Below are 24,330 nucleotides of genomic sequence, written 5' to 3' on the forward strand. Positions count from 1 at the left end.
TTCCTGTGCTGGGACTACTTCTGTCCTGGGACTACTTCTGTCCTTGGGACTACTTCTGTGCTGGGACTACTTCTGTGCTGGGACTACTTCTGTCCTGGGACTACTGCTGTGCTGGGGCTACTTCAAGTTACAAAAAGTAAAGGTCCACAAAGTACTATGTGAGGCAGATGTGAAGAGCGGGAGACTACAAGAGCAGACGAGATCAAGGAGCAGAGAGAGAAAGGAGGGTGTGTACAGTACACAGCCAAAGAAACTTGAGGAACTCCAGCAAAGGCTGTGTGAGCTGTGGTGGGTCCCCGAAGCAAGGGAAAATATATAAACCGCAGCCGGAAGCACTATGCTGAACTTTGGTATTCATCCTCTTGGCACAGGGGCCTCCTTGGATATTTCCAACTAGCGTCAGTGACCGCAAGGTGCCCGCTTTTTCCGCCCCGCGATCGAAAGCATACCTCAAAACCATAGGGTTCATTTACTGTTAAATGCGGTCATACTGATCATTCAAAATATATGAGAATTTTTACAGTACTGTACAGTACACTCTAGGAATTTCTCTAAATCCACTCCGGATCCATATTTGAGGCCAATTCAGAAAGGGCAATTTTGTATTAATTACCCTGTGCCATTAACTTCTATTTACCATGTTATGCTACTAACTCTAAAGATGAAGAAACAGAATTATTTCTAATCTATCTAGAGGCCCTAAAATTTACAAAGGCTGGGTAGGGGAGTCCGAGCGAACTGTAGAATGTTTTCCTCACAGCTAATGGCCCCGCCCATACTGGTCAAACTTATTGTCTAGTCCCATCTCAGCTCTCACAGGGCCTTCAGACACATGACTGCGATCCCGGGAAAGCTGCTGAAGAGTTTTGTCTAACATTTGCCCCAGCCACTGTGCTGACCTAGATCCAGTTGTGATACGCTTCGCAGAGATGAGCTCTCCCAGTGTTGAGACAATGACTTGATGAGCATCATCAGCTAAGAGAACATCTTTGAATTTGTTGAAGCGCACCTGCTTTGTTTGCTCGGATGCTTCAGCACAAATGGCTAGACACTGTCTGAGGCTATTTCTTTCTACCTGGAATTGCTCCCACTCGGCTGTTTCCTCCATCTTGGCTGCCTGCGACATTGCTTCCAGTCTGGCCTTTAGTCTTTCGGCGTGTTTCTCGAGATCTGAAGACGCGGTCAAGAGTTTCTGCCTGTACTCCTGCAGGATGCAGTTGGTGACATATTTGGATGAGCCAGAATTGAAATTGCCAATCGCATCAATCTCCAAGGGTGGGATGGAAGCCGTGGGGGTTTCGGTCAAAATTTTGGGTTGGAGTTTGTCTATGTGCTCAAGGGCGTCCGCGCAGATTCGGAGGCACTGTTGAGTACTATTCCTTTCCTCTTGTATTCGGCTCCACTGCATGCTATCTTCGTGCTCCATCTTGGTTCCCTTTGGAATGAACGAGTCAAGTTTGTTTTCAACGTCCTGGAGATGATCTTCAAGATCAGAGGTTGTGTTTTTTATCATATCTCTATACTCGTTGAGGACGGTAGCAGTAACAGTTGTTCTGCGGCTATAAGCCATATCGTCTGCTTGATTGGGAAGATACGCCTTAGAGAGACATACAAAGTCGCATCCCCGAGTGCAATATTAATTGTAGAATATAATATTTGTATTTGAGTGTTTTGATCATAATTCTCGCCCGGGTTTTTTATCATCCGTTCCATTTCGTAGCTGTAGTGTACATGAAATGTCTAGATGGTAGTCAAGGTCCTCCAGCGGGCACCCAACTCCTTCTAATCCGAAAGAACTAAGTGCATGCCCACAGGGGAAAAACGCCCACAGGGGAGGAGCGCCCACAGGGTAGGAGTGCCCACAGGGTAGGAGTGCCCACAGGGGGAAAAACGCCTACAGGGGAGAAGTTACCACAGGGGGAGAAGCGCCCACAGGGGAAGAGCGCCCACAGGCGATGAGCGCGCCACAGGGTAGGAGTGCCCACAGGGTAGGAGTCGCTCACAGGGGGGAAAACGCCCACAGGGGAGAAGTTACCACAGGGGAGGAGCGCCCACAGGGGAGGAGCGCCCACAGGGGAGGAGCGCCCACAGGGGAGGAGCGCCCACAGGGGAGGAGCGCCCACAGGGGAGGGTGGGTGGGAAAGTTAACTTTTAGAAGTTGACCTTTAAAAGTTAGCTTTTAAATCCATGGGGTATAAGCTGATGGGGAGCTGTTTATGGAGCGACCGCTGACCATGTCTCATAAAACACCTGAATGGAATTGACACTGTCGTCAAAGATGGGTCTGCTGGGGCCAATAGACGAGGAGTGAATTGAACTGAAATCAGCCATGGAATCAACACTGTAGTCGAAGATGGATCCGCTGGGGCCGATATATGAAGAGTGAATTGAACTGGGATCGGCAATGGAATTGACACTGTAATCAAAGGCAGACATTTCGGAGCCGGTCGACGATGGCTGCATTACGACATGAAAGGGAAGCTCGTCAACTTTGTCCGCCGCGGTCCCTTCAACAACTGGTTGCGGGTCAGAACGCTGTTCTTCAGATACGCACTGCTGATTTTGCTTTCTACCTTGACGGGCAGCAAGTTGGATGTTGTGCTGTGGCCGGTAGTTCGACGTGAGACACTGTCTCTGTTAGTGTGGATGCTATTCGAACGAGCAATGGAACTCACAAGCTCTGCGCAATTGCCTAAAAGCATCAATCCTGGAGCGGCTCGAGTCTAAATGATCGTTTTTCTCGTGCAACCAAAGAGATTTGGCTGAAGCGAACTCTTTCCCACACTGAAAACAGTATCTCCCGTCCAGTATGTCTTTGTCAAACCGGTGGCTAAGATCAGCTGTATTTCGGATATGCCGTGGCAGGTTATCGGCAGTCTCAAACTGGTGCTGACATCGTGCAGCAGGGCACTTGTGCAGCTGTGGCCGAGACTCGTGTCGGTCATGTTGCTGATATGGTCGTAGGCGCCGTTTTATATCCCTTAAGCTGCAAATGCGACCGCCGAATGCCTCTTCCAAATAATGGCCTGCTTCTAGAGCGCTGATGATGTCCTCTGCAATAATCAATCGCGCGTATATCAACTCGATGGTTTTGCACAGCTCGCGGCTCTCTCTATGCGAGAGGGTTTCTGGCGGGTTGGCTTGTGAGGTGACGAAGAATTCCAACTCTGTGATAACTGTCAGACACCAAGTCATAAAGAGAGCGATGTTACTTACCCATTCTGCTGGCAAAAATCATCTGTATTTGATGGAAGATGGAGCATGGCATGCTTGCACCCAATTCCCATGGTACGCGCTCCTCACGTGACTACACCGACCCCGACCTCAGCAAAGTGGGGCTGGCTCTATATACCTTCAGTCCCCCGTCTACGTTAACCGCACCATTTTACGGACTCGTAGGCTGCTAGGGACAGTTTCAGGGATCGGATGGATGAGGGCGAATTGAGCAGGCTCGGAGAAACGGCCCCTGCCCTCCACGTTTCCCATTGATGTATGGCTAGCGATGTTTACAAAATTTGACTAACTTCCATCAATTATTGAACTACAACAGAAAATCAAACAAAGGCCGGTCCTGCGCCAGACATCTTCATATACAATCACCACGAACATGGAAGCAGAGGAGATCCGTAGAAACCGGCCTCACGCGGTGGGACCAAAGAATAAATACCAAGATATCCCGGAACCTCCGATTTGCCTTGGACATCTGACCACATCGAACGCTGCGGTATCGAACCCCAATTGTACGGCTATTATTGGTATGAAGCCACGGCGGCGATAATCACGCCATCTACGTCCAATCCCGGTAGGAAGCCGCACCCATCGTTGAGAGAGTAGCTGCGTGGCTGCGGTTCCCTTGGGATACGGCGTCGAGTTCCGCAAAGGGAGGGAGCTGAACGGAACGTGAGCGTTTTGATGCGGGTTGAGAGAATGAGAACGGAACTGTCCTAGATCGTCTCGCCATTTCTTGTTCTCCCAGTTGCCAGTGCATAGCTTCAACGGCCCTCCAGGGGATGGACATCTCCTCTGCAATTTTCGCCCACATTTCCGACTTGAATCTGCTTGCTCTGTCAGTAAGGAGCCGGTTGTCATCAGATATCACGCCGTTTCCACCTTTCATATAATAGGGCCAACCTGGTCTTGTGACCCTCGCTCCACTCACTCCGTCTCTCAAGGTAATTCTGGTAGTGCAGGCGACAGCTGAGTGCACTTCGCCCGGGGAGTTCCTTGCTGATATCTCCCCACGCCATTCCGCGCTGCCGAAGCTCGATGATCAGAACATCTTCTTCTGGGGACCATTTTGGCCTTTTTTTGTCCGAAATTTGGCGTGCTTGGGGGCTATCGCTCTGGACGTCAGGTGCCATTGGTTTGGGTGCTATTGGTTTGTTTTGGGCTAAGTTTTGAATTGTAGGCGCCATAGTGAAAACTGCGGCATTTTATGAGGAGAAAAGGGAAGATCGAGCGAGGGAAACAAAGTGGGAGACGGGCTGGCTTTATATGCCTTCAGCCCACTGGTCTACGCTAATTGTCCTCATTCGAGAGCGGATGGGAAGTGACTATGAAAGACCGCGTCGTCCACACCATTCATCAGTGATGAGCTACGGACAGTTTATTGATCGAGCATGCTCGGAGAAACGGCGCCTACGAACAGAGGGAGGTTCCTCCGCACTTCCCGTTGATGCATGGCGAGCGATGTTTACAAAATTTGACTAAGTTCCGTCAATTATTGAACTACGACAGAAAATCAAACAAGGCAGATCTTGTGACGGATAAAAGGCGAAGTCATGAAGATTCAACGTTAAAACAAGCAGTGTTGCCATCAGGAACAATTACTGACAAAGAAACATGAAAGAGAAACGTGAAGCAGAAAATATCTGTCCCAGTCCACCTCGCGAGAACGTCAACTCGGAGCTAACGTCTCGCCAGACAAACAGCAGAGGGCCTCCCAGATTGGCCGAGACGTAAGAATGCGTTGGGTCCGCCAGGCTTCCGCGATGGATCAAGCGTTGTGAGCCTGGGAACTCTCCCCAAGATCCTCGAAAGAGTCAGTGGGGTTGGCAATTGCTCGTGCCCTGGCGTAATTCTTCACCTTTCCCCTTCCTTTGCTGGTTTTGGCAACCCAATCCTCCACATCAGCCACTGCGTCGGTAGGCGACTGCTTGCGTTCAAGCAGGAACGATAGCAGGATCTCAGCTGGGCTGAATACCTGGTCCGGAACCTTGGCGGCAAACTCATCCGCAAGTCGCTCAATTGTTTCATCATCGAACTCCTTCCCTGTAGTGCGCTGATCCCCATCTGACCGCTTGAAAACCGTGCAGAAAAGACGAGAACTCATTTTGTGATCAGCGAGCTGAAACAAAACCTGTCTATCCACGCGGCCAGGGCGGATGAGTGCGTCATCCAAACGCTCGATGTGATTTGTCGTCATAATCAGCAATCGACCTTCCTGCGAAGACACGCCATCCAGGGCATTAAGAAGCGCGGACAGAGATACATTTCCCTGAGACTTGCTCTTCTGTGAAGGGCCTACCGCGGCCTGGCCAGTGTTTTTCGTCGTTTCACTGTCTTCCGTTCGTGCAGTACTAGCAGCATCGATATCTTCTAAGAGAATGACACAATGCGGGGGAAGCTGGGCAAACAAACTGTTTAGGCGGCTGTCGTCGATGCTCGAAAGATTGAGTACATAGATATCTAGCTCAAAACGCCCGGCGACAGATAAGCTGAAACTGGACTTCCCGGTTCCAGGAGGCCCATACAGCAGGAACCCTCTTCGATAGGGAATCCCGCGCCTTGCATACCAGCCCCGAGCTCGCTCGTCCAGGAAATCCTCGATATCTTTCAACAGGGCCGTTTTCTCGCCCTCATCCATGATGACTGTCGAGATTGGTCTGATGTCTCTTGCCTTCGCTTTCCTCCATTCACCATCATGATGCTCAAAGACTGTAGTCTTTCTCTGGATAAGTTTAAGATATTCAGCTCGGCAATCACTAAGGAGTGCTCTCAGGATTTGCGAAGATCCGCCGATGCAGGAAATGGAGATCTCTTCCTTGGTCTCTTTTGCCACGCACTGGAACCGGAGCAGATGGTTCTTGTACACGAATAAGAATGATCCATTCCAAGGTGAAAAGCGCAAAGGTTTTTTCTTGTACTCATTTGAAAGATCATCAGCATATGCTCTTCTTTGCATGCCGCCGATACTTGCGAGAGAGGAGCGAGCCTTATGGGCGAAGGGCTGGGTGGATACCCAGGCGATGAGCATGTCGTACGCTTCGTTGTAGTAGGAGACGTGGACGGTCGAAGCTGTCGATGGTTAGAAAGAGTTATCATTAGAGGGAAGAGTCACGAACTGAAATAGGTCTCCATCAAGTCCGTCAAGTAACGGACGGCATATCTACCCAAGAACAGGAGCATGCTGCAGAAGCACAGAAGGTGAGCATAGCTGTTCAGGTCACTAGCTAGGAGTTGCTGAATGGACGCAGAGATGCCGGTGAAGCCGGGAAAAAAGACGTCCACAATGGAGATTTGGGATGTGGCAGTGTGGATTGGCAAAGAGCCAGCATTGTTGAATGGGTTCATTCTGGAACAGTGGTGCTAATAAATGGTGCGATTGATACACAATAAGCGTTTTTCAATTGGGATGAAGGTTTTGCAGGGAAATAATTATTCTCTTTTCTCACAATTGCCTCAGGACTTCGGGGGAATCGCACCTCCTTATATGGCAGTCTATCAATACTTCCCGGCAGATATTCTTTGTTGTCTTCCGCCTGTACCACGTGGATACCGGAGGTGGCCGTCGCTCTCCCAATTTAGGGATGCATTAAACTACGCCGTAAAATACATGGTCTTGATCCCGTTGCCGTTGCTGAGGCTTGCCATTTTCTGCTCTGAGCAGCGGATAGTGCAACCATCGAGACCCCTGGTTGGGGTTGACATTCGCCAATGTCCACGTATGACTTTGCGTTGCTGATTGCATCTCGCCAACGTACGGAACGGAGTTTTGCAAGGCCTCGATGCCGATCTTTTGCTCTGTTTGGGGCCCTGGTACAGCTCTGGATGAGTATGTACATCGATAAAAAAAAAGGACATGCAGCCTTGAGACATGGCATGCAAACGTAACCATTGCGTCGTATTTTGACCTGCTGCACCGGCCTTGATCTAGATTTTCTAACTTGGGGCTGGCGGATATCAGAGTAAGTGGGCTGCGCTTTGAAATATGCGGGGTTGTCACATGCTGTTGATGCTATTGGATACACAACAATTTCATTTGTGATAATTGGAGGGCTTGCGAACCTCAAAGGACTGAAAGCCTATTTTCCGGAAACTGGGCTGTGGTGTGATTTGTCAAACTTCCATCGCTTCCCACTTGGTCAAGTTTGACTGGCCGCCACGGCGTGATAGCCGGCGTTTAATGAGCTAAAGTATGTGACTGAACGCCTTTAGCCACCGTAACTTTTTCCCATGTATGTACCGAGAGAGGTAATGATGAGCTTCCAGAAGTGGGCGGCCAATGCCGCTTCCTCCAACTTTAAAGGGGAAGATATCCCCTCCCCCAACAATAAATATCTTCTAGTTGTCTTATACTCATCAGACGTTCGCCAATAGCTAGATTTTACAGAACCTCGGAATGAAAACCATCCGTTGCGAGGACGTCGTCCTAGCCATGGCAGATCAGGCTGAAAGGTTTGGTGCCATGTCCGTCACATTTGCAAAAGCCCCAGACCTTGCGAAGACCCAAGCCGAACAAATCACCCAGTGGACCCAAAAGCTGATCGATGCCGTAACGAAGATTCGACAAGATGCACAGGCTGCCGCAAATGTGTGCCAAGAACGCCTCCAGGTCACAATTCGCGAGCTTAGCACGCGTGGGAATGCAACAAAGAAGAAGATCTTAGAAAACAATAAGCTGGATACATCGCGAACTGTAAAGGCAAACTTCAGGCTAGTGTTTGGGCCGCCAAAACACTCGGAATACTGCAGCAAAACCACGAAATATGCAATGGAATCCAATGCTGTGAGGATTAAAACAGTTCGTGGGCTATGCGAAAGTTATCCCGACGCTGTTATCACCCTATCAACGAGCTATCCTACCAAAGTGTGGACGGAATCAAGCGTGGAAGTATTTGACGGACTAATAAAGTTGTTGAAGAAGGATGCGGAGAAAGAAGTAGGGGTGGGTTGGCCACGCGAGGTTTTGGATATCATGGATACGCTCGAAGAAGAAAGGCCGATGTGTGGCGAGTTTAAGGTTCTTCGTGGTATGTGCTCAAACCATTCTCCCAATATCTTCTTCACTGACAGGTAGTCAGACAAAATCTCTCAGCGTCAAGAGATTAATCTCCTTTCCGCCTCCTTGCCCCGACATAGACAGTTGAGACCGATCGCAAGTGTGTTGGCTACTCTGCAGAGCGAATTCTCACCTACGATGAGTGAGCCAACGTCGTCCCCAGTACGTGGGAATAAGAACTTACCAGCGGGTATAGATCAGCTGCCGAGCCTACAGCAAATAGGATCCACAGCACCAGTCTTCTATCAGCGTATGACAACTACCATTTTTCCCATTTTTAGAAGGCATGGCTAATCAATGGATAGGGCAAGTGCGCGACGGCCCACATAAAAATTCCAATTTTGGACCGCCAACTAGCCCCAGCACTGGACGGGACCAACTTGGCACTTACCATAGTACGGTTTATCCTTCAAAAAGACGCAAGCCTGAAGATCCACAATCGCCATTTCGGGAGAATAGAGGTAAGAAAATGCCTTTCAAAATATTCATGTACCAGAACTAACAATCTACCAATAGAGGTCGGATTTATGTACACAAATGCCCCCGCCGTCGATATATTGCAACTAGTTGAACCATTCAGAACGGCGCTCCAGAACAGTCGACAATGGAAATGGGAAAGAAGCCAAAATATGAACACCACATCGTGCCTGGCGGCATTGTTCCCGAAGGATAACACTCAGGATGTTTCTCTGACTATATGGTGCGGAAATAAGGATGGATACCGTGTCATCACTGCGTTCGGGATGCAACCTGCTCCTTTACCCTAGAGCTTGAAGTAGACGCTGGCAACCCTCACGTATGTGGTATAACCGGCGGGTACTGTGAACGGTTTGTAGTCTGTTGTTGGATGGTCGTGGACTTCATGCGTTGCGTAGTGTTCCGTCTCTTCATTATATATCGACAAATAGCGGCCTTTAAAATATATGGTCCTATCACTGTCGGTCGGCGGAAAATAATGGGCCGGGATATCCTTTTCCTTTTTCCCGGAGAGAGCGTCGTCACCCGTCTAAAGATATATGTGAATTAGATACATAGCGATGAAATTAAGAGCCGTGACAAAACTGTGTAGCTGGACTTACCGCCATAGCCAAGATACTCTAGATGGACCTTGCTTCTCTGTACCAACTGTTAAAGACTACTGCGTATCAGCGATCATAGGGCCAAATGGTAGAGGGGAAGATTCGATCTCTATTCACCTGATATTCGGAGAGGCGCAGATGAAACTGGATGAAATCAGACACAATACAAGCCTTTCTTCGGTTGGGGTCGAAACAGAGTAAGATGGATAAATTTTGATAGTGTTTGATGTTACGTACAAAGAGAATCGTGAAGAATCGTGAGGGGTTCTGAGATTTAAGTGGGGGGTGTGACTTGGTGGGGGTTGGCATTTTGATGGGCCCTGGATATTTGCTCAACCAGATCCAGAAGCATGTAAAAGATAGTTACTGTTTCGATAAGATTGTCCGATATCCAACGTGTTACTCTGTCAGGCATACATGCAGATAATTCTAGAATGGACATCTTATATTGGAAACGCCAGCGTCATATGATCTTGCCTGGTGATCACGAATAGCAACATGTTTAATAAGCCGAAGTTGCACATGGCGGCTTGCATATTTGCTGCATGCCCTTCTACCAAATAATTTCCAGAATTTAGAAATGCTATTATCCGGAGAACGTTCCATTAATGACGGATTTTCAAGCCTATTCAGTCTCAGTTTCTGGGAAATCTGTGACTTTTCTTCTTATTCCAATAAAACTCAAGGGTTAGCCAGCCGCTCCACTAACTGCCAAGCTGACTAGCTGAGTTAGAAAACCAATGACAACCACTGTAGGGCCATCCCGAAATATCCCTGCTCTCATACACTGAATCATACCATTTTCCCATCCTGTCCAAAACCATCATCTTCCCATGTTGACCTCAGACCCAAGCGCCTGACCCATCTCTGCGAACCCGCTGTTCGGCAACATAAATCCACCTGCTAGTCTCTCGTTCAATAATCATGGCTTCGCGTCTAGCAAAATATAATAAGAAAAGAGGCCGTCAAACGTCTACTCCAAAGGACAATAACGAGTTGCTCGCCCAGAAAGGAACAGGACGCATCCCTCGCCGAAAAAGCGTGCGCCTCTCTCGAAGATATCCTTTCTGTGAGCAGGAAACTACACTTCCAACGAGTCATTCACTCGGAAAGACTGTATGATACCCGTCGCCCTATGGGTGCTATGGAAAACTAATGTTGATGGTCAGGCAATACAAGTAAACAATCATAGGAAGCGATCGTGCACACCTGGGAAACCAGCCAGGCGTCTTGAAAAACGACGGTGTACGAACCCTACCAACTCCAGCGAGGACGCAGTCTACGGAATAAAGGATCACAGGAGCATTGATCTCCCTTCGACCCAGACCATCGAACGAGAGGTAAGTTTCTCACCCCTATGATCCTACAACAGCAGCTGATTCAACCTAAGACTCTTCGTGATCCACCAATCTCGTCGCAACAGCGTTCACCTAAGCATAAACGACTACACCCGGAACCTGAGCGTCCATCTGATAACCCCGATCCCCCATCGAAGCGGTCAAGAACCGACAAAAATAGACTTATTGAGCATTGGACGCGCAACGAATTCACGTGGCCTGAAAAGCTTCCGGAACCCAACCCTATGGAACACTTTCTTGCCCGACCAAACACCCCATCTCTTCGCCGGACGAAGTCAAACAGTAGTTTGACCACTGCGACCGAAACGAGTTCGCGAGAGGCGAAGAGTAGACCTTACACTAACAAGAACTATGATACATACCTGGAGACTAAGGGCTGTTTTATGTATGACCATGATGATGGTATTGATCGAGACAGCAAGTCTGCCTGTCGTCAAATACTGGGCGCGAATCCCGAGGTTCCCAAGCGAACTGTGTTTGAACAATGTGCCTTTGAATCTACGTGTCGAAGGCTACAAAAGAAAAACGAAACTGGGGTTATTCGCATCATAGGTGAATTAATCGTTCCGTCAGCAGAGAGTGCAATCGACCTCAGCCATGTCACATTTCCGCATTTGGTTGTTAGTGTGAATGAAGGCTGGGATAGCTCGATTTCTCTAGATGAGGATCAACGATTGCCACCACCTGCACAAACTCCACATCTTCCACAATCTCGACAATTTCGATTATCTCGGCCACAGCCCGATTATGCGGTCGGGTTTCCCCGACAATGCTTCTCTGAAGCTCGACTGGAAAAGCTTGCACCGTTTGTCGGCGAAGTTGGCGATATGTCTTTCTTTATGAGTACTGCATACATGTACTTTCCGTTTATGACAGTTGAAGTGAAGTGCGGAAAGGCGGCACTCGATATAGCAGATCGACAAAATGCGCACAGTATGGCTCTCTCAATAAGAGGAGTTGTCAAGCTCTTCAGGGCCGTGAAGCGTGAAAAGGAGCTACATCGACAGATCCTGGCCTTTTCAATTTCACATGATCACTGTTCTGTGAGAATCTATGGCCACTACCCTATGATCGAGGGAGAGAAGACTACATACTACCGACATGCCATTCACAAGTTCGACTTCACCTCACTTGATGGCAAAGAGAAATGGACATCCTACAAATTCTCTATGAGTGTGTACAATGACTGGGCACCTTCCCATTTTAAAAAAATATGCTCCGCTATTGATGAACTGCCCCAGGTAAATTTTGAGGTGTCGCAGGCGTCACAGATATCACAGCAACCTGAAGTATTACATCAATCGGAGCTGAGTTTCTCAGAATCAACTGGACTTTCGCAAGGTGTCGGAGGCGTTGATATTCAAGGCTCTAGTTTTACATCTGTATTGGAAGAGGCTGATGGTTTGCAGAACGTTGCCACGGGTGCTCCGGTAACCCAGCAGAGCGAAGAGGGCTCTGCTGAAGCATTCAATATGTCCAAGAAGAGACGTACCTTTAGATAGGCAACTTGAGGAGATGGCAGAGTCGGACTTTGCAGCCCGAAAAAGAGTGACAATTTATTGCGTTATCTTGGTGCAGCTACATATTTGCCTTCTTTGCTCAATTAACCCCTCTGTGCTTGGTGATAAAGTAAACGTAAAAATCACAATAGTTCTGCATACCCATCGCAAAACAATCCACATGTCCCAACTCCATTAGCCGGACGAAATGCCAGATACCATGTCTAGCAACAAATTAAATATATAAAAGATTCTGAACTATGCCATTTTACGGCTGCTGGCAATTTGTGAGAGAACGAAGATGGAGGTTTAGATTTATTGCTTCGCGTTGCATTTTCTGACGCGAACTCGTCCTCAAGATTGAGTGGGTAAAGCGTGGACCCTGCTCAGCCTTTCAGTCCAGGCTTGAGATAATCAATATATTCCTTCTCTCTTGATAGATACAACAGTGCCTAAAACCCTTTGCCAGACACCGCTCCTGCAGCACAGCGTGACGTGTTACACGGATAAACTTTGATCCGTGTTTCTGGCGAGATGGCTGGATTCCTATGCCATTTAATTCCTGGTGCCCATTTTGCTTTTTGATATCACTCTTTTTATCCCTCTAATGGCCGATAACAGCTCACCAGATTACAAGACTCTCTTCCTTAGAGCGGAAGCGGAACGAGGGCGGGAAGCAGAGTTGCGAAGGCAGGCAGAAGAGCGGGAAGCATAGGGGAGAGCCAGCCGACAACACTAGAAGAGCTCATCAAAGGTTGTCATGATTCATTCTCCCGGCCTTTGCCGGTTGGAACGCCAACCCGCTCCACGAAGGGGAGTATTCCACCACCCACTGGGAAATACTGCCCAACGAGCCTTCGCCTTTGGTCAAGTTGTCCGGTTCAACTGCAAGAAATTTATGATGCGGTTTCCACTTACCTCCAACCAGCTGGAAAAGATGCACCTCGACTATTCACATCTCTTCTAGAGCTAGAGGGACTTGGTCGGCGGTATTCTAGTCGAAAACTCCAAAGTGAAAAGGATCTGGAGAACTACGAAAGAGCTGCAGCGGAAGACCATGTCCAAGATATCATAACGGATCATTGATTTCCCCACACACTCACTTTTCAAATATTTCAATATAAATATTACTATGGCTACACCACTGCTGCTCTCAATCTAGGCATCTAATCCCATCTAGGAATCCACTGCGAAGAATAGAGTTCATGCGACTTGGCATTGCCGGATCCCTCTATTATACCCAACCAGACAGGGGCGCGAGCTTTGGTTGCACTAGGCTTGTTTGAGGCTTAAGTCCATTGATTACTAATACCTGATTCTTCTTCCCTGGCAGACCACATCCCGCAACACGACGGGCCGGTTTTAATCCTAAATGGGAATAACCCGCCTTCCTCAAAATACGATTCCAATCCCCCTATTTTGTTCGCGCTTATTACCATTCCGTCGCGATCGAATAGAATTAATCTCCACCTCGTTCCTTGCTTAGCGGCGCTACCCGTTCCTACATTCGCGTTCTGCATCACAGCCAAGCCGGGTCAACCCTTTGACCACAATCCTATATATCAGCGTCTGTTCCTAGCGAGCTATCTTCTCTCGCAAGTATGATACATCATAACTTCGTAACAATTCTGACATAAATTAGCATACCAATTTAACTCCCTTACAACTCCTGATTAACCTCGCACCTACCCAACGGTCTTTTATGCCGTCTAAATGGCGGGACTTTCACAAGAAGATCGCAACATTATCAAGAACCATCCTCTAGCCAACCTAGTCGATCCTTTACGAGACGCGCTTCAGGAAGCCGAAAGACAATATGAGTCTGATGGCGCTGATGAGAGCCAGGACCAGCTCTATCGAAATGCGATTTCAAAACTCCTCTCTGCTTTACAGGGAGAGGAAGCGGCGCTCAATATGCGCTCACGAGCAAGCGATGGAAATGTGGCTTCTGATATAGCAAATCTGTTTACGAGCCTTCAGCGGGCCAACTTCGGCTACAACCACTACAGCCGGCTGGTACATCTGGTCATCCAAAGGTTTCCCCCCACTGAATCCCAGAACGTCGAAACCTGGAACTTCAACGTCTGGAACGCCGTCTTTGTTCTTATTGACGCCGTCTCGCGAGGCACTCCCCCTCCTCCTCCTCATCCTACATCATCGATCCAACAAACGCCCTGGCTGCGCAACACTAGCAGTTTCGTCAATTCTACAGAATATCGAAAGCACGTTGACATTGTGCTGAAGGAGGAGCTTGGAGAGATACACGTCGACATCCCTAAATTCTTTGACGCGTACTTTGGAGACATTCCACAACTCACTGCAATTTCACAAGCGGTGTTGAAAGAGTGCGAGAAGGGAGACAGCCCACTTTACCGTGAAGAGGAGGGCTGGAAAGGCTGGCCTGAACTTGCGGCAGAACGAGACGTTCTGAGATGGCTGACTAACATCATCGCTGAGCTTGTACGATTCGCCGAAGCACAAGAACCGTCATGGAAGATCGACCGCAGACCTCTCGCACAGCCAAGCCAGCCACTACAAGGGTCTGTCGCGGAGAGAAAGCTCGATATCGGCTTTGTCGATGATATGACGGCCACAGAGGACTCCAGATGCCGCTGGTCGCAGATCCTTGTGCCAGGGGAGCTGAAGAACGACCCGAAATACGACAGGAAATCTGGAGCATGGTTTGATCTTGGCAGGTACGCCCGAGAGGTCCTTGCTGCGCAGGACACCCGTCGTTTCGTGCTCGGGTTCACTCTCTGCGGGCCATTCCTGCGACTATGGAACTTTGACCGCCTGGGCGGGATCGCGTCGGAGGAATTCAACATCAACCAGGACGGCCTTCAATTTGTGTCTGTTATCCTTGGATTCCTCTTGATGAGCCGGAAGCAACTTGGGTTTGATCCCACCATCGTCGCGACCGGGACCGAACGCTATATCGAGATTGAAAAGAACGGTACGAAGGAACGGCTGATCATCGACGGGATTGTTGGACGAGCACGCTGTGTTGCCGGGCGAGCCACAACCTGCTGGAAGGCATATTGTGAGACAGACAAATCACGGACGCCGCTGGTTGTCAAGGACTCCTGGCAGTATCCGGAACGCACTGAGGAAGGAGAGTTGCTGCGAGAGGCGATGGCGAAGGGGGTCAAGAATGTTGCGAGGTATTATCACCACGAGACCGTTCGCATTGACGACAAGGATGATGATGTCTTAGCTATCCGAAAGGGCCTCAGTATTCCGATTTCGCAAGATGAGAGGGGTGGCTTTAAGGCGACAGTGCGGCGTAGTAGGTCTCAAAGGGGACAAAAGAGCCAGAGCAGCACCGCCGGCCAGAAGCGATCCTCTGACTGCGTGGACACAGCATTTCCTCCTCCCCCCAGTAAACGTTCCCAGTCAAGTTCTCCGTCCAAATTTGCCGGCCGCTCTACCCCATTCAATCGAGTTCACCGCCGCGTCGTTATCCGGGATTATGGGAAACCAATCTATGAGAGTAGCTCGAAGGCCACACTTCTCACTGGACTAGCCGGCTGCATTGAAGGATACATGTCGCTCCATGATGAGGCTGGCCTCATCCAATGTGACGTTTCCCCCCGCAACCTGATGGTGAACGAGGACAAGGACAATCCTTCATGGCCTGCCTTTCTGATCGACCTTGACCTGGCAATCAAGGTACAACGGGATGCGTCTTCCGGCGCACGGGGCAAGACTGGCACCAGGGCGTTCATGGCCATCGGTGTTTTGTACGGCGAAAAGCATTGTTTCATGCATGATCTAGAGTCGTTCTTCTGGGTCCTGTTCTGGATATGCATTCACTATGACGGCCATGGCAAGGGGAGCAGTGTTGAAGAGTTTGAGAAATGGAATTATATGAATACTGGAGAGCTGGCTCGCGCAAAAAAAGGAGTGATAAGTGATGAGGGTGATTTTCTCAGACTTGCTGAAGACTATTTCACGCCCTACTATCAATCATTGATCCCTTGCGTCAACCGGTTGCGGCGCCTTGTCTTTCCAGACGGCGGACGGTGGAAGAAAGAAAATTCCAATCTATCCCGGAACATGGTTGAAACGCTTCAAGATGCGGAAAATAACCCAGACATTGTAAACTAATGCTGATTCAGTGTATATATTGATAGCGTATTGTAGCGTGGCTTGCTTTTTGTTTGTGTTTTGATATAGCATGCATTCGAGTAAGAGTGAGGATGGACATGATTTGTGAGAACCGCAACTCCTTTTATTATACATATATATCTCTATTGTACAAAGCTAGTTTTCTAGGCTCCGTTGACATTCCAACGCCAGTTTCGTGACCCCGCACAACAGTTTATGGAGGGTTGATATGTAGAAAAGCGCTTGGACGAACATCTAACCTTTGATGAACTTGTTGACCTTTAACTCAAGTGGAACCCACAAGAGCTTGTTGGAGAGATCAATCTTGAGGGCATAATGTATCTACTGTTTAATTTTGTAAAATTTCCCCTGGGTGACCATTTCTGCCGCCCGAAACCACTCTGCTAACTCATCCAAATCTCTTTTAGCATCGCTATCAATTGTTGAAAGGAATTCGAATTCCCTTGTATCTTTTGATTCCGTGTCATCTTTATCGGAGGCCATGTTGATGATGATGCAAGATGGGTGGGGAGAACTGTTCCCTTTCTCAAATACTGTCTAATCAACTTATTAATATATGCCTGAAGATGCTAAGCAGAATTATAACTCACGTCTGTAACAAGGGATAGATAAGTTTGTGGCGATAGAACTGGAATAAAAAAAGAAAAAAAATAGAGAGAGAAAAGGCGGGGCATGTGGGACATCTCAAAATGTACTCAGAATACTTCTGTGCTTTTACTCCTCAGTATAAAAAACACCGAGATGTTGAGTGGGGAACAACAACAGAAAGCGCTGCAGTACACTACCAGCTGATATCTCAAGTGATAGTGAGTGATGAATTCACATGGCTGAGGCCGTGTCACAAACGAACGATCTATTAAAAGGCATCGCTCTAATATTCGAATTTTTGGCAGCATGACAGCCCTGCTAAATAAAGGTGCCCCCTTGTGATCCAAGTTCTTTGCGATCATTTACTTGAAAAGCCCTATTTATATTCTGATGAGATTGATGGTGATAAATACAACGAAGACAACAGCTCTTTGTGGGACCAAATAATCAAAGCAAGGAATCTGCCAGTTCTTAGGATATATAAAAGCAGAGATCAAGCCCTCCGATACCTTCATCCAACGGGCCAAAAAGGGATTTAAAGGAGGAATGGAGGCAAGTGTGGCAGTCATAATAACCTGAGCGCGAACGGTATTTCGGCGATTTAAACGAAAGCACCCTCTGCACGAGTCCGTTGTAACTCAACCCCGGGAAAGGAGCCTCGGGCTTTGGCGAGTACAATTCATTTGATTGCATCTCCAGTGTGAGAGCACCATACATGATTGACCTGCATTCAAAGCTGCACCAATTTCCGTTGTATAGCAAGGTCTGGTGTTCCTTATGAAGAAGGAGAATTAATTTTTGGATAGCATTCTCCCTCCCGTAATTTACTGCATCTAAAGTTATGTTAGATCCGCCGACACTGGAGTTCATCCTTACTTACCGAGAATGTTTTCGGGGATTGGAAGCGCTAGGCTACTAATCCGACATGGACTCTGCGACATAGCTATTGAGGTCACTTCGTTGAACTGGCTTGGCAGTTGGAACACCCAGGAAATCCATAACCACAAGTTTAAATCCCGAGAATAGTTCGCCGGAATTGCTGATAACTTTCCAATCCATACATCCAGGAAGTGCCCCATCGCCTCCTTGCATTTATAATAGTCTGCTATTATAGCGACTTTAGCAAGCATCTCGAGAGATAACTTCCGAGGTACATCATTGGGCTGACAATGTAAAACTCGAAGCAAGATTAAGAATGCTTCGATATCCCAGCCCGTTGTAAGAATTTCAACGGAGCCCTTTTGCAATAAAGTCACACTCTCCTTCCAATTCCCCAATAGTGTTTTCTTAAAAACGGGAGAGGCAAGGGTCAAATGCTTCGCCGATACTTGGATCCGGTAGCCCCTCTCGGACAAGGCTTCGTCACTATCATACTGCTCCGTACCGTCTTGATTGTAATCGCAGTTCTCGTCAACAGGTCCGTGATAAGTGCCTCTATGTTCTGAATCTGAGCGCCCACCATCAAATTCAGCTGCGTTAGGCTCTTCGGCAGGCTCTTCGGCAGGCTCTTCGGCGGCTTCTTCAACAGGTGTTTCGGCAGGCACTTCAATGTTCTCTTCTATACACGGCTTGCTGGATTCAAATAGAACATGGTCACGAGTATAGTGGGAGGACCTTTTCTTCTTCTTCTTGAGATTCCTTTTCTTCTCCTTATGTGGACTCGAGCCTCGTGGGACGTCGGCCTCCCGTCTGTGGCTCTCGCAGTGAATCCTTGGTTCAGAATGGTCCTCAGAGAGCTCATTGGGAATCATTTCTTCGTTCCACACCGCAAAAGGAGGACTAGGATCGCTCAAAACTATGATAACTTCGCCATCCGGATCGAGGATATGAGTTGGCTGATCCATGATGTTCGACCTTAAACTCGTCACGCAGGTGGTTAGTACACAATCCAAAAGCTCCAAGAACGAGGAAGGAACTGAAAACATTATAAAGATAGAAGAATTCATAGTACGGATATTTGAAATGTCAAGGTTCGGACCTAGAGCTTGTTGGTTCTGAAATATGTGTGCAAAGTCGTGGCCATTGCTGATTGGAACTGGATCCATGTGGACATTGTCGCCGGGCATGCTCATTGTGTGGCGCCGTTCCACACACAACACATTCAGAGCGGACCCAAATAGCCAGTTACGTTGATACAGAAAATGTGTCCGGAGACAACTGGCTCAATTACATCCACAAAAGTCGACATTGCATTAATGGTTGCTCATTACGTACTAGAGCATCCTTTGAACAGCCAGCTCTATTGTTAATAGCAAAAGGTCCCAAGATCCTTCTAAATGGCGAGAATGTAGGCAGCAGCATGATTCTGCATTTCCGTTTCTGCTCAGTTGCATGAAAGCTGCCTCCCCTGCACCTTGCCTTGCAAATTCACCTTTGGCGTCAACGTGGATGGCTATATTTGCAAGGATCATGAGTGATCTGTTACATTGGTGCTTTGTATAGGGGTCGAGCTTACCTCCGCTTTATAGATCCTGGATTGTAGAAGTAAAAAGGAGAAGGAAAAGAATAAAAATAAATTAAAACCCAAATTAAATTAAAATGATCCCTAATATGGAGTGAATGGCTCGGTGTATTCTTCTTCCATGCCGAGCGAGGGTAACAACCACGGTCCATACACCTCGCTGGCGGCTTTATATGAACCAGCACAACAGTCGCTATGGGTTCCTTGTCACCAACCAAGAACTAGTCGCAATCCGGAAGCTGGACGAAAACGGAAATGTTGAGCTCGCTCAACCAATCCTTTGGACCACAGGAGGAACTGCCACCCAACCGCGATTGACTGTTATACTTGCTTTGTGGTACATTGGTATACTTGAATCGCATGATCAGGGAATCAACAACTGGCAGATGTGAGCCATCCCTCGTGTACTCACGAAGCCAGAGTGTCGGCTACTTTTGTTTCTTTAGGTCCATACGTCTTCTTTGTCCAGCATGACTTCCTATGTATGTAGTATGGTATCAATTCTGAGAGAGAAATTGAAAAGAGTTCTATTTTGTTCCTCCATCCACGGATTGGCGAAAACAGGCAAATTCCCGGTCCCTGTTACAAAACCACGATCGTACGAATCTAGTGCTGTAGACAAGCATTGCTACCTAATAACTTTTTATATAGTCGGTGAAATATCGACGACATGATCCACAAGTCACTGGGTCAGGAGAGAGACACTTTGGGCAGAACCGGTGTCCGCACAGGAGGGCTTTCCATTCTGGAGGGATGGTATAGCATATTGGACATTGACATTGATGCTTCAGCTCGCCGACCTCAGCCCTGTCTTCCTACGTAGATATTCGAATTTATGCGACCGGCATCCGCGAAATGGAGAATCATTAGACGTTTATCCAACGCAAAAATGAGACGAGAACAAGTTGAATCAATACAAGAACAAGTTGTTGCTAAAATGTTAACCGCGCCTTCTTGGAGCGGTTCCTCAAAGGTGGTCTCCCACGCCGCTTAAGGGATCCGTGACTCTCTACCTTCCCCGATTTGGCGTGGAACTCATGGACCAACTCCTCACATCCAGGGATCAGATCATGTTCAGGCTGCCAAGAAGGGTCGTAGCCTCTCCATTTCACCAAGTACCACCGCATCCCTTGGTCATCATCCCCGGCCAAGATCTCATCAACCAACCACTCCTCTGTTGTCACTCCGCCATCGTCAATCAACATTGGCGGCGGTGGGGTCCGACCCTCAGAGCCGGACTCGTCATCACTCCCGACACTGGGTGCCAAGCTGCATGTACTTGGCGCGGTTTTGGAAATTGGGATCCGATCATCGTCGCTCAGATCCCGGACACCATCATCAATGGCGATGGATGTGTCTAACATTCGTAAGAACCCAAACGAGAATGAAGTGGATGGCAGGAACTAAGGAAATCGAAGGAGTAAGGGACATACCTTTGCTGTCTCTAGTACTCGGGGCTCGGGGTTTAGACCCCACATCACCTCTTCTGCAATCCTGCCCTGGCATATCTTTGCTTGAGTTGATATTGATCACACCGCTGTCGCTGTCGTTGCAGGAGCCACTGCGCTGTGAGCCTAAACTGGTGTTGCTCTCCTCATCATCTTCATAGTCGGGGGATCGTTTATTCGTAGCGATGGACATCGATGTATCCGGTAGGTCGGAATCATTGATATAGAAGAGACGACGCAGCGAATCCCAATCATTGTCGCCCGCATCGATACGCAAATCTAGGTGCTGGTTCTGAATGTCTGTTGCCTCCATGTTCGAGCTGGTTACTTGATTTTCAAGTATCTTAGGAGGCTCCTTGTTGACCGGTTTCTTGTTCTTATCGACTCGCTTTCCGATCGCAGGTTGCTGGGCATGGGAAACCGGCGTCCGCTGAAATTTTGTGCCTGGTGCCGTGGCGTTTGGATTGAAATGAAGGAACGACATGGGGCGGCGATTTAGTCGGCGATACGGAATAGTGAAATGGCGTAGGCAGTGCTTTTGGAAGGATTGTAGGAGGCTCGAGTCGTTTGGGAGGGAAGAGAAATCCAGCTTTCCAGACCTTCAGGGTGGGGAAGACGCACGCTGAAATAGCTCTCCAACCTTTGGAACCGAAGTCTCAGCGAGGCCTCACCAGCTGACTTACCCTAGATAGGAAATGCCAGAGGCGCAGGAATTTTGGCACAGATGGCTAAATTAACAACCACTCGTTCGTTGGACTTCGTATTCAAATGTGACACCCAGAGAGCCCCGGTGCATTGCCAGCGAAGCGAGATCGATAGCCCTGCTTTAACCCCCGGCTAACACGGCCCAGCTGAAACCGTCGGTTGGCACAATACAAATATCCAACTTACGGCATCAATGGTTGAGCTGGTGGCGAGCTGAATGACGGGCGCAGTATGAGCACCTGCAGGGAATGGAAGACGGACCAAGGATAGCGATTTTGACCGAGAGGGCAGCTACGCAGCAGTGTAGATATCATCATGGAGCGGGCGAAAATTTACGCGGGATCTGGCTATTGCTCGCAGCCTTTCAACTCCCCCACCACCTTGAACGAGCCCAATATCCCGCATCCCAGAAGCTGACCAAATCCCGGTAAAATAAGGGGGAAATTGTGCGTCGCCCATCGTCTTGCGACACCAGCCGCCATATTCCGCAGCGAGTGCAGGCGAATCGCAGCCTCTCTCGCTTCTTATTTCCCAGACCGTAGCATCAACCGACGGCGTTCTTGACCTGGTTGTCATGTGTTCTCCGGCGCTCCAACGCACTTCCCTGTCGCATAAGAAGGAATCTCCAGTAGTCGAACAAATCCCTCGATTCATCCAGCTGAGACATGCAGCGTATGCAGCGTAAGGGTGGGTGACTCCGACATCACATCGCAATTTCACACAATCCCCTCCCCCTCGCCTGATTTTAGCGCCAGGATACCAGGGCTGGATCCCAATCTCCGGTGGAGGCCTTCATTGTCGTTGATTCGGCGTCGTACTACTGGCCAGGAGGGAACTGTAGCGTGACCAAAAATTCACCCTCGCCGGAGTGATGTCCACGTCACCCCATCGGCCACGCCGCGAGGGTTGGATATGCAGCGAAATTTCTTTCCTTCGCCGTGACACGCCACCATGCCCCTGCCACTGGAGAAAGGGAGAAACCCCCGCTGGGCAGGGCGCAAAGCCGGGCCTCGCATGTCAAGGCAACAGAGAGAGAGCCCGACAGGACCTGCAGGGCGGAAGTGACAAACGCGCGTGACAAACGCGCCTTCCACTACCACGGAGTACGCGGCCAGATATCGAGATTGAACGGCCTGATGACAGAGAGGCCGTAGAAAGAGTAAAGGCAGAGGAATGTAAAGAGCGTAGCATGGGACCTGGAGAGGAAGGGTGGGAAATTCTACGGAAGGTGGGTGTAGTGTGTAGAGAGCACAGGGTGAGAGGGGGAACAAAGGGAAGATTCCGGGGCCCGGACGCACGTTGATGACCTAGGTGGGCTCGAGTGGGAGCCAGGGTGAGCGTGGGTGAGCGTCGGCGAGCGTGGTTGAAGGAGGGCGAGGGTAGAACTACAGCAGAGCGAGGTCGTTAGAACGGCAAGAGGTGCGGGTTTATATAGACGTTGCGGTTTAGCTGGGGTCGGCGGCGCGGACCGCAAGCGCAAAAGGGACCGCCGGTTTCCGCATCGGGAAGGGCCGTTTCCCGCCCGGGAGGCCCTCAAAGGTGGATAACATATTTTATTTTAAAACTTTTATTCTGTTTTTTTAATTGATTTCATTATTTTATTAAAAAAATTTATATTTTTTATTAATTAAGTCTTTTCTTGAGCAGGTTTCAGACTTCAGTAGTGACAGAAACTCTTTTTATTATATGAGAAATAATTTCAAAATATCAATTTTAAAAACCTTTTTCATTGTTTATATATACAATTTTGGAAGAATCTTTTCTTGAAGATTTTTCAAATTCAATATTCTTTACAATGATGAAGTAATATAACAGATGTTTTATCTAATTATATAACTTTTTTTCAATCTTTTAAAACTCAATTTTGATGATTTAAATATCACTGAAATCATTCATATTTTATTTTATTGATCAAGTCAGGTTTTTGAATAGATTTGATCTTTTTCATACTTGCTTTTCACAAGATTTTTTATACAGTGTTGAGTGTAATATTAAAACTCTTTTTACTGAGTTCAAGAGTAATATTAGCATAGAATTTCTCTCATTCATATCAATTTCAACACATCTTCATTAATACTTACTTTTAAATAAAAAAGGTCTGTTTTGTAAATCTGCCACTGCAGAGGGCATCTTGAAGAAATTCATTATAAATAATAAAATAAAAAAGATCAGAGTTGAAGCTATATTTAAAAGCTCTGATATATATACAATTAATTTGATGAGCAGAGAGATTTGTAATATTTATGATTTCAGTGATAGTTTTTGCAATATAAAATGATTTGAGAGCCACCATGAGTGTTTAAATGATGATATCAATATTGAAAGCCATGATTGAAAGCAGTATTGATGATGAAAAGATAATAAACTGAGACAATAGAAACTAAGTGAGAGCTTCTTATATTTTAAATGAGAGGTAGTTTTATTACATTTTAATACTGTGGTGGTGCTCACTATCTAATATAGTGGTTTTTTAATTATCTTGGTGAGACAAAATTTTTTGCAGCGGCTTCTGTAGAATCCTCGGAAGAACCCACCTTTTGGAGTTTTCTGCAGGATTACTCCCCCAGCGGGCCACACTCGGTGCTTTTTGATAACCCCAGAGCTGCTGTGCCCGGTGATTCTCATGAGATTCCATTCTGATATAATTTAAAATACAAAGTAAATAATAAATTTAATACATCTTACGCCGTGGGGCCAACTCCTTAGGGCCTTAGTAGGTCCAAATTTTTCCATGGATGGCAACAAAAGGTTTTAAATCGTCCCTTGGCCCCTGTTGGGATTGG

The 24,330-nt window shown here is 47.8% G+C and overlaps 9 protein-coding genes across 9 annotated transcripts; 3 read left to right on the forward strand and 6 right to left on the reverse strand.

Annotated features, from left to right (window-relative positions):
• Positions 1-760: 760 nt before the first annotated feature.
• On the reverse strand, positions 761-1,570 carry HCAG_08537 (predicted protein; the record flags this gene model as incomplete). The annotated part of the gene is made up of 1 exon (XM_001536705.1): positions 761-1,570. The coding sequence occupies one exon, from the start codon at positions 1,568-1,570 to the stop codon at positions 761-763; it is 810 nt and encodes a 269-aa protein (XP_001536755.1).
• A 644-nt stretch (positions 1,571-2,214) lies between these two features.
• Positions 2,215-3,220, reverse strand: HCAG_08538 (predicted protein; the record flags this gene model as incomplete). The annotated part of the gene is made up of 4 exons (XM_001536706.1): positions 2,215-2,516; positions 2,555-2,601; positions 2,825-3,167; positions 3,217-3,220. 4 exons carry the CDS (start codon positions 3,218-3,220, stop codon positions 2,215-2,217), a joined length of 696 nt encoding a protein of 231 aa, XP_001536756.1.
• Positions 3,221-3,787: 567 nt separating this feature from the next.
• HCAG_08539 (predicted protein) lies at positions 3,788-4,361 on the reverse strand (the record flags this gene model as incomplete). The annotated part of the gene is made up of 2 exons (XM_001536707.1): positions 3,788-4,055; positions 4,132-4,361. 2 exons carry the CDS (start codon positions 4,359-4,361, stop codon positions 3,788-3,790), a joined length of 498 nt encoding a protein of 165 aa, XP_001536757.1.
• A 635-nt stretch (positions 4,362-4,996) lies between these two features.
• HCAG_08540 (predicted protein) lies at positions 4,997-7,117 on the reverse strand (the record flags this gene model as incomplete). The annotated part of the gene is made up of 3 exons (XM_001536708.1): positions 4,997-6,297; positions 6,345-6,588; positions 6,836-7,117. 3 exons carry the CDS (start codon positions 7,115-7,117, stop codon positions 4,997-4,999), a joined length of 1,827 nt encoding a protein of 608 aa, XP_001536758.1.
• A 540-nt stretch (positions 7,118-7,657) lies between these two features.
• On the forward strand, positions 7,658-9,048 carry HCAG_08541 (predicted protein; the record flags this gene model as incomplete). The annotated part of the gene is made up of 3 exons (XM_001536709.1): positions 7,658-8,252; positions 8,587-8,742; positions 8,798-9,048. The coding sequence occupies 3 exons, from the start codon at positions 7,658-7,660 to the stop codon at positions 9,046-9,048; spliced, it is 1,002 nt and encodes a 333-aa protein (XP_001536759.1).
• A 1,236-nt stretch (positions 9,049-10,284) lies between these two features.
• HCAG_08542 (predicted protein) lies at positions 10,285-12,220 on the forward strand (the record flags this gene model as incomplete). The annotated part of the gene is made up of 3 exons (XM_001536710.1): positions 10,285-10,476; positions 10,530-10,700; positions 10,733-12,220. 3 exons carry the CDS (start codon positions 10,285-10,287, stop codon positions 12,218-12,220), a joined length of 1,851 nt encoding a protein of 616 aa, XP_001536760.1.
• A 1,710-nt stretch (positions 12,221-13,930) lies between these two features.
• On the forward strand, positions 13,931-16,324 carry HCAG_08543 (predicted protein; the record flags this gene model as incomplete). The annotated part of the gene is made up of 1 exon (XM_001536711.1): positions 13,931-16,324. One exon carries the CDS (start codon positions 13,931-13,933, stop codon positions 16,322-16,324), a length of 2,394 nt encoding a protein of 797 aa, XP_001536761.1.
• A 971-nt stretch (positions 16,325-17,295) lies between these two features.
• Positions 17,296-19,234, reverse strand: HCAG_08544 (predicted protein; the record flags this gene model as incomplete). The annotated part of the gene is made up of 4 exons (XM_001536712.1): positions 17,296-17,309; positions 17,509-17,766; positions 17,814-18,768; positions 19,148-19,234. 4 exons carry the CDS (start codon positions 19,232-19,234, stop codon positions 17,296-17,298), a joined length of 1,314 nt encoding a protein of 437 aa, XP_001536762.1.
• Positions 19,235-20,326: 1,092 nt separating this feature from the next.
• On the reverse strand, positions 20,327-21,326 carry HCAG_08545 (predicted protein; the record flags this gene model as incomplete). Its single annotated transcript, XM_001536713.1, has 2 exons — positions 20,327-20,751; positions 20,828-21,326. 2 exons carry the CDS (start codon positions 21,324-21,326, stop codon positions 20,327-20,329), a joined length of 924 nt encoding a protein of 307 aa, XP_001536763.1.
• Positions 21,327-24,330: the final 3,004 nt, after the last annotated feature.

Source organism: Histoplasma capsulatum, genomic scaffold, assembly GCF_000149585.1.
Source record: "Histoplasma capsulatum NAm1 scaffold_11 genomic scaffold, whole genome shotgun sequence".
NCBI classification, from domain to species: Eukaryota; Fungi; Ascomycota; class Eurotiomycetes; order Onygenales; family Ajellomycetaceae; genus Histoplasma; species Histoplasma mississippiense.